The sequence below is a fragment of the Anopheles stephensi genome, chromosome 3, assembly GCF_013141755.1.
Source record: "Anopheles stephensi strain Indian chromosome 3, UCI_ANSTEP_V1.0, whole genome shotgun sequence".
NCBI lineage: Eukaryota > Metazoa > Arthropoda > Insecta > Diptera > Culicidae > Anopheles > Anopheles stephensi.
The window spans coordinates 32,071,099-32,080,004 of NC_050203.1; the positions used below are offsets into that span (position 1 = coordinate 32,071,099).

Sequence of the window (8,906 nt, forward strand, 5' to 3'; positions counted from 1 at the left end):
AGAGTCAGAACCAATTTTATATCATGCTTTAATGCCTACATTTCGTGTGTTTAGGAGCTGCAAATCAATTTAACCAACATTTTGTGCACAACATTTCCACGAAACGTAATTTTCTCACCGCGCTAGTAAACATTTAAAAAAAATGCTACTTGGACCACCGATTTGACAGTTATCGCTTTTGCTGTCAAAGCAGCTCGGTGCGTGCTGGCAAAATTCGCCAATGCTGTCAGTGCGAAACGTCAGCTGAAAAATGGCCGCGCTGCTGCTGCAAGTCGTATCAAAACAAGCTCCGCAATTGAACCGCAACCTGCTGGAAGGCGTACGGCTTTCGTACAAAAATCATCACCCGTTGTGCGAAAATTACTGCCGGCTACATTCGCGGGTAAGTTTCTAGTGCGAACTGCGCTTTTTACGCACCCTTTGGTTTTCGGTACACTCGGTTGCACCGTGGTACAAGCACCCGCCGGACAGCGACGACGGTACTCTCGCGAAGTGCAAAATCCCGTGTCGCGGATACGTGATGTGAGGATATGTGCGTGCGAAGCTGGTGGCGGTGGCTGGTGGAGAGTGAAGAGAGGCGGGATCTATTATGATTTATGAGCTTCTAATTCCTGTTTTGCTTCCAAAGATACCAACGTTCTGATTGATGTATAATTTATGTTCAATTGCAGCCGTGATTCATCTTTTCGCTCTCTTCCAACCGCCGCCAGCCCGATCGCACGTCCCCGATATAACAAGATAGGGCGCTTCCTCTTATCAGAAGAAAAGCAAAAACAGAAACCCAGAGCGACATCCACACCAAGGCCAAGTCCAAGGCCACGCCGTTACGTGCGTGCACAGGCGGCTTGCAAACAGCTGGCGGCTTACATAATCCCGGACGCAATGACAGCTGACGGAATGACCTCGATACGCAGCGCGGCGCAAAGAAAAGGCGCAAAATATCCCAAAGAATGTGTGGAGCACATAGCGCTGTTTCGGTGGCTCAAGCAATTGGGTTGGAGGAATGATACAGCGCTAAGAATAGCCAGCTTTGAAAGCACCGGCAAGGGATTGTTCTCACGGCAGCCGCTAGCAGAGGGAGATTGCTTAATATCGCTACCGTACGAAGCACTCGTTGGGCTAAACGTTCTCGAGCGTGACGATGACTTCCGGAACATGTTTGACGAAACGGCACTGCAGGAGAGTGCACAATGCTCGGAGAAGATTCCCTTCCAATCGCTGCTGGCGTTTTATTTGTGTGTAGCAGCCAAATCTTCCCGCCTGGACGCTTACCTGCAATCGCTCCCAACCACCTTCACGAATCCATACTTCTGCACCAAGCAAGAGCTGGTCTACCTTTCGGAAGTGCTGCTGCAAAGAATGGTGGAACAAAACGGCGCCATCAAGAGCGGCATGGAAAAGATACAATCGGTCCTGCGGGAAGAGCACAAGAACAGTATCGAGCTGGATAAATTCAAGTGGGCATACTTTGTGGTCAACTCGCGGAGCGTTTTCCTCGATCCGATGGCGGTGAAAATGATCAACAGTTTCCTGCCGAACGGCTCTCTATTCGAGGATTTCCTTGCCGACGAACCATCCATGGCATTGGCACCGTTTTTAGACTTTTTCAACCACCAAGGTGGTACAAAAACGAACAGCGAACTGTCCCTATCGATCACACAGATACGTGATCGGCTGCTAAAAGAACAACCGCTAGCCGAGCTGTTCTACAATCTGCACACGGACGCCGGCCACCCAGCCGGAAAGCAAATTTTCATCAGTTACGGTACGCACAACAACACCAAACTGTTGCTAGAGTATGGATTTTTCATACCCTCCAATCCGGACGACTTTGTAGAGCTCACGCTAGGCACCATTAATGCATTTATCAAGCACGATCCGGAACTGCGCTGTTTGCGGTTGCCGCGCGAAAAGTATCGCTTCCTGGCCGACCACCATCTGGACGAGCAGCTGTTTTTCGTGCCGGACGATCTGCTTAGCCATAATCTCGCCGTCTGCCTAACGGTCCTGTTCGTCGAGCGTAACATTCATCACATGAAAGCGGTCGCATTTGCAGACACGCCGCCGCTCGAACCGATACAGCCGATAGCGCTTCGTTTGCTGGAATTTCTCCTGCTGGAAGTCGAGCAAAGTGTGGCGGGTTTAAACAGGCTACCGGAGCTAAGCCCGGCCGGGACCGCTTACCGAGAGTACCGTCGAGAGTGTGGCGCATTTTTGAATAAAATCAAAAGTAGCTTCTAATTGGGATATTCTTTTTCATTTGAAAATCTGCTACCCTTTCTTCTTATATCACTAGCAATTGCATGTCAGTGGAGTCGTTGTCGCTAACTGGTACAATGACGATGCCAGGAGAAGAAAAGGTGGGCGGCAGGAGCCTTGGGCACAGCGGCGAAACTATTCCACCGAGACGAAAAATCAACAAGCGACCGAAAATGCCCTGCTGAACATCTTTCAGAAGAAGAAAAAAGGTAAGGCGAGAGAATTTCCGTTTGAGGTAATGGAATGTGCAATTTGCAGCTTGTTAGAGCGTAGCTTTATACATAAAATTCCACATTCCTTATTCATTCAGCTACTAATCCCCATCCTCCGGAATGGTTTGAATCGGTCTAACACAAATTGATTTCCATCCTTTGATTTCGACTAATTTACTATCCAAGTGGTAGGCAAGCCTTCCGGAACAAGGACTCAAATTTTAAGGATCAGTTGGAATATATCTTTACATTGTAGTAATTGATCAATATTTTATCAGCAAGCGTGATTAAAGAAAAAAAAGGGATATGGTTGAGCATGGGAGTTAAGCCCTCCTGGCATCAAACAAGTCTTTAAGACATTACAATTCTTGGCAAGCGGGCAATTACACAGAATAAGCTATCAGACAAGCAAGGGCAGCTGAGCTGCACACTGCATCAATCGGGAACCTTTTTCCAATCTTTCCTGTGATTAAGAGTACTCACCTGATCGCGGAAGAGGCATTCAATAAGCTGACATCTAGCTTTACACCCAAGGTTATGAAATGAGGGGATTTTTTTTCTGTACAGTGCTTCTCATAGAATATAGAACTAGCCATGGACAGATAAAAAACGTTTCTCTGTATTCTTTCTAAAACGAATTCTAAAAACGAATCTAATAAAAAAGATTCTAGTCACTGATATCTATCGCGAACCATGACACCTATCGCCAACCAAATTAACCATCAGTCGATAAATATATCGATCGATATAACGACTATCATGGCGGAATGGTATCGCAACGCAACAAAAGTGTCAACCCGTAAAACGATGGTAACAACTGTCATACCCGTCAGGTAAAAAACTCGAGAAGGCCCCCCCCTCTAGAATCTTTTGTGTGCAGCACTGTGGCCTGTCATTTTTGATGCACAGTGGGATTTTTGTATCGTCATAACTCGTTTGATATAAGCATTGTGCATTGTTCCTTACATACTGTTACTGGACAGTGTGTAGTGCATGACAATATAAATTGTAAGAAGTGATTTGAAATATTATTATTCTTATTTTTCCTCCTTTTCTGCATACGACACGACATACGACACGCGCTCTGCGACAGCTTTCGGAAGGCTCTTCATTAAAGTTCAGTGTGCGCTTCTCCGGCAACTAGAGCCAGCAACCACCTAACTAACCATACTGTAAACCACTGCCCGTCTTCAGGGTGTACACCTCCTAGCATCCTTCCACGTATCAATGTAATCGATGGTCACTTCCACCACACATGCTTTCACTCACGCTTTATCTGGTAATTCAAGCGGATCTTGCTGTTTCCGCAAATGCGTTCGGTATGCGGCAAGATTTGTATGATCATCATCACCATCATCCGTGAAAAATAATGCATTCAACATTTTTAAACAAACTTTTCCCACTAGCAGTAACAAACTGGTGTTGCTATTTGTTTGTAACAAACCAAAGATTTGACAGCCAATTTGACAGATATCGGTAAGTATCTCAATCAGTATTTATATCGATCGTTATCTTTTTATCGACTCGTGAGCGGTAGGCGTTCGCGATGCTAATTCGAGCGGATAAATTTATTGGTCGATATAACCAAACCAGTCGTTTATTTTTATCGACTGGCTTCGCGATAGGTGTCACTCCTAGTGAGGGCAAAAAGACTCAGCAATAGATCTAAGTAGTGTTATTACACGAGCGGAAGGCAGTTTTACCACTGCCCAAAGTGCCGTGTGAAAAGCCCTTTAGCTAAGCATTGATGAATGAAAAGTTTGGTTCTGGTGTCTAGTCTTGACTCCGTAATAGGACCCGAAATCGGAATCTGTTCCGAACACGAAATCGGAATCGGAATCGAGCGCCCATCCCTAGTACTAACCCAAATTGTTTGCCTTAAAAATGTTTGCTGTGTCCGCTTGAAACCATTGCAATGCGTATCGTTTTTGCTTTTATTTCGATTTGCGATTCGTCCCGTACCGTATTCCATTTCTGTTCCATTTGGCACCACAAATTCCGTTGGCATACCCACACACACACACACACACAGAGCACCGGTTAATGGTCATCCAGAACGGACCGTACGCGGGATTCTACACTTTCCACACATGAAAATTACGACATGGAAAAATTCAAAAGCTTTTCTTCCTGTACAATTCCCCGTGTACCGTGATTGTGAATCGTAACGCACGTAAATTACAGTTTAGTTTTGTGTGTGTTCTGTTTTTGAAGTCGATTCCCTAGCGTTACGTTATTTTCCTCTGGTATTTCTCTTCTCTTCTCTCTTTCTCTACTTTCCTATTGCTATTGAACAATGGAATCGAAATCGATCGTCCGTTTTCTTTGCTTGTACGGTCGACGGATGAACGGAAAATCGAAATCGGTCCTTCTCACCACCAGCACCACTGCTGCTGGCTGGTGTTTCCGGTTGCGGAAGCCAACCGCTTCAAAGTCCCAACCCACGACCGCAACAGCAACACCAAGAACAAGAACGGTGCAAACGGCGAGGCGATGGTCGTAACACACCGAACAGATTGCATCCATCATCAACAACATCCTCATCGTTCGCTGGCGGGCCTCTAGCGACGAAACGTTTCATCATCACTTCGAGCGGGTTATCCTTTCTCCCTTGCCAACTCACCACCAACTCACTGCAAGCTGCACCACTCACGAAACAAACACCACCCATTCGTCATTGTTTCCATCTAGGGCACCATCCGGCATCGGGCGAATCGATCGGCACGTACGATGGACCGGAAATTACTGCCACGGACATGATCAAAGCGATGGCGACCTACATCTGGCCGAAGGACGATGCGATGGTCCGGAAGCGGTAAGAATTCGGTGCCGAAAATGGGTGTGTGTTTGTGTGGGGACTACAAAACTCACTTCCTCTTCAATTTCTTCCTGTTTCAGTGTCCTGATTTCGCTAAGCTTGCTCGGTGGCGCAAAGGTGCTGAATGTGTGCGTTCCGTTCCTGTTCAAAATGGGCGTCGATAATCTGAACCTGCTGAGCATGGACACGGTACCGCAGGCTGCCTCGGCCTTGACAATCTCCGTGCTGCTGGGATGTACGATAATAATGGTGATTGATCTTAACACCTTGGTTCTAATGCACACCTTATCCACGTTTCCCACACACAGACGGTATTGCACGTGCCGGTGCGGCCGGTTTCAACGAGCTGCGGAACGCAGTGTTTGCCCGCGTGGCGCAACATTCGATCCGCAAAATTGCCACCAACGTGTTCCTGCATCTGCACAATCTCGATCTACAGTTTCATCTTAGCAAGCAAACGGGTGCCCTGTCCAAGGTAAGAACACGGTGGCACACGACTCTCAAACGATAAGAACACTTATTCCGTTTTTTCTTTTTGCTTCCTCCTCCCACAGACGATCGATCGTGGGTCGCGTGGCATCAACTTTGTGCTGACCGCGATGGTGTTCAACGTAGTCCCGACCATGTTTGAGCTGGCGCTCGTATCGAGCATACTCGGCGTGAAGTGCGGTATGGCGTACGCCGCCCTGTCGATGGGTTGCGTTGGTGTGTACAGTGCGTACACGCTAGCAGTCACCCAGTGGCGTACCAAGTTCCGCATCTACATGAACCAGGCGGAAAACGAAGCGGGCAATAAGGCGGTCGATTCGCTGATCAACTACGAAACGGTGAAATACTTCAACAACGAACAGTACGAAGCGAACCGGTACGATCAGGTGCTGAAGAAGTACGAGGACGCGAGCCTCAAGACTAGCACCAGCCTGGCATTGCTAAACTTTGGCCAGAATGCCATCTTCAGTGTGGCGCTCAGCACGATTATGGTGATGGCAGCGAATGAAATCGCTCAGGGCCGTATGACGGTCGGTGATCTGGTGATGGTAAACGGGTTGCTCTTTCAGCTGTCGATCCCGCTCGGATTTCTGGGCAGTGTGTATCGCGAGGTGCGTCAGGCCCTGCTCGATATGCGCACAATGTTTACGCTGATGGGCGTTCAGAGTGCGATTCAGAGCCGTGTTAATGCACCGCCCCTGGATGTGAGCCGCGAGACGGCATCGATCGAGTTCCGCAACGTTGGGTTCCGGTACGCGCAGAGTAACGACATTTTTAAGGACCTTTCCTTTAGCATCCCGGCCGGGAAGAAAATAGCCATCGTGGGTGGTTCTGGATCGGGCAAGTCGTCGATGGTACGTTTGCTGTACCGCTTTTTCGAACCAACCACGGGCGAGATTCTGATCAACGGACAAAACATTCGGGAGGTGGATTTGCAGAGCTTGCGGCGAGCGATTGCTGTGGTGCCGCAAGATTCGGTACTGTTCCACGACACGATTCGCCACAACATTCACTACGGCGATTTGTCGAAATCGCAGGAAGAGCTGGAAAATGCGGCCCGAATGGCGGACCTGCACGAATCGATACAGCAATGGCCAAAGCAGTACGATACGCAGGTCGGCGAGCGGGGCCTGAAGCTGTCGGGCGGCGAAAAGCAACGGGTAGCGATCGCGCGTGCTATACTGAAAAATTCACCCATCCTCATATTCGACGAGGCGACGAGCAGTTTGGATTCCATCACCGAGCATGTGAGTTTTGAAGGGAATGCAAAAAAGCAGCTTTGTAAGCATTATATTGAAATGAAAATCTTCTTTCTCCGGTAGAACATCCTGCAAGCATTGGCGCGGGCAACGGATAATCGTACCAGCATCTGCATTGCCCACCGTCTGTCGACCGTGATGGATGCGGATGAAATTTTAGTCCTAGAGAATGGCCGCGTGGCTCAGCGCGGCACTCACGACCAACTGCTACGAAGCGGAGGCCTTTACACGAAGCTGTGGGACACCCAGAATCGGTTGTACAATATCGGTAGCAAGAAGCTGAACGCGGAAGAGAGGAAGTAACGTTCATTAGCGTAGAAGCAATTGCTGGTGTATGCTTATGAAACTGGGTAGGATGCAAACGAACTCCGTTGTTAACTATTTTTAATCTTGATGTCCACTTAGCCCCCAGATTCCACACACAAGTAGAATAGACGGTGACAGGCGGTAGTGTAGTAGATTGAATTGTGAATATTTTTCGAAGCAAACGATTTCCGTTCAATGATGTGTTATGCCCAGTGTACAGTGAAATGGAACAAATAAAACTAGCATATGTATGACTCCATCGAATGGGACATTATTTAACTGAATTCGATTAATTACGTTCCCACACGATGGGTATTTCATTTGAATTTCCAACCCCGAACTGACAGCATTTATGACTGACAGCATTCTCTAACCGGCACAACGCCGTGCTGTCAGTTGTTTGACAGCTGTCAAAAGGGACCCGAAGCAACAACAAAAAAACACACACTGCATTTCAGAGAAAGTTTGCAAACACCAACCACGACGCGGTGAAAACCATAGTGGAAAGAATCGTGAAAATTTTGGGAGCAACAACGCACGTTCGCACACAATGGCCGATGTGCTCGATATCTACAACCACGAGGAGTTCGAGGTGGACGAAGATGGCGACCAGGGCATTGCACGATTGAAGGAGAAGGCCCGCAAACGGAAGGGACGCGGTTTCGGCAATGAGAGCATACCCCGCGAAACGATCGACTACGAGCGCATGCAGGACGAAGAGGAGGAAGCGGAACCGGGCCCACAGCGATCGGTCGAAGGATGGATCCTGTTCGTGACGTCCATACACGAGGAAGCGCAGGAGGACGACATACAGGAAAAGTTCTGCGAGTTCGGTGACATCAAGAACATTCACCTGAATCTGGACCGTCGAACCGGCTTCCTCAAGGGCTACGCATTGGTCGAGTACGAAACGTACAAGCAGGCGCTGGCAGCGAAGGAAGCGCTGAACGGGTCCGAGGTGCTCGGACAGACGATTGCCGTCGACTGGTGCTTCGTGAAAGGGCCAAAGAAGCTTAAGAAATCTTCCGAACGACGCCGGCGATAGGGAATAGAACGCGTGGGCGCAAGGCACAGTATAATAAGTCGTCTATCTCAGCAGAAGGTACCAAAACACGCGCATTCACCCGGGAACGCCCCGCACCCCAAAAGAGAGAACGTCTATTCATATGTAAAATTTGAATGAAAATAAATTAATTAACTACTATCTAAACACGTACCTCCTCTCCGTAGTCGTCGGAAGCGGTAGCCGTCCTCGGTGTCCGGAAGTTTTATTTTTTCCCAACTAGAACAAAAAGGAAGCAAAGCCGACCCGTTTGATCTTGCTCGCCTCTCTTCCACGCTTGCTGGTCGTGCTCGGTGGCAGCAAGCCACCGTTCGAGGGTGGCATTCGTCTCGGCGGTTTTCCGACGCTCATCGCATCCTTCATCAGCAGATCAACTTCCCGATTGTTGGTCGCTTTCGTTCCCGTAGCCGTAGAGGCCGACACTGCCCGGCCAACGTAGCTGTGGAAGCGTACAATAAAGAAGAGGAATCGTTATGAATGGTCGTTGTCATCGAGCAACA

At 48.4% G+C, this 8,906-nt stretch overlaps 2 protein-coding genes across 4 annotated transcripts; both read left to right on the top strand.

Moving 5' to 3' along the window:
• Positions 1-214: 214 nt before the first annotated feature.
• LOC118509528 (ATP-binding cassette sub-family B member 7, mitochondrial) lies at positions 215-7,607 on the top strand. Of its 3 annotated transcripts, none has more exons than XM_036050245.1 (7): positions 215-382; positions 2,297-2,468; positions 4,854-5,286; positions 5,370-5,524; positions 5,598-5,764; positions 5,844-7,025; positions 7,101-7,607. In XM_036050245.1, exons 1-7 carry the CDS (start codon positions 251-253, stop codon positions 7,338-7,340), a joined length of 2,481 nt encoding a protein of 826 aa, XP_035906138.1. In that variant the 5' UTR covers positions 215-250; the 3' UTR covers positions 7,341-7,607. The 3 variants fall into 3 exon arrangements, with proteins under 3 accessions (XP_035906138.1, XP_035906139.1, XP_035906141.1); XM_036050246.1 differs by having other exon boundaries at positions 5,163-5,286; XM_036050248.1 differs by lacking the exon at positions 215-382 and having other exon boundaries at positions 2,338-2,467; positions 5,161-5,286.
• A 153-nt stretch (positions 7,608-7,760) lies between these two features.
• LOC118509532 (RNA-binding protein 8A) lies at positions 7,761-8,556 on the top strand. The gene has a single exon (XM_036050252.1). It carries the CDS (start codon positions 7,894-7,896, stop codon positions 8,386-8,388), a length of 495 nt encoding a protein of 164 aa, XP_035906145.1. The 5' UTR covers positions 7,761-7,893; the 3' UTR covers positions 8,389-8,556.
• Positions 8,557-8,906: the final 350 nt, after the last annotated feature.

Coding starts and splice junctions, on each gene's coding strand:
- LOC118509528 (XM_036050245.1), top strand. CDS start 251: ATGGCCGCGCTGCTGCTGCAAGTCGTATCAAAACAAGCTCCGCAATTG. Junction 383..2,296: donor ACTGCCGGCTACATTCGCGG/GTAAGTTTCTAG, acceptor TTATATCACTAG/CAATTGCATGTCAGTGGAGT. Junction 5,287..5,369: donor GATGCGATGGTCCGGAAGCG/GTAAGAATTCGG, acceptor TTCCTGTTTCAG/TGTCCTGATTTCGCTAAGCT.
- LOC118509532 (XM_036050252.1), top strand. CDS start 7,894: ATGGCCGATGTGCTCGATATCTACAACCACGAGGAGTTCGAGGTGGAC.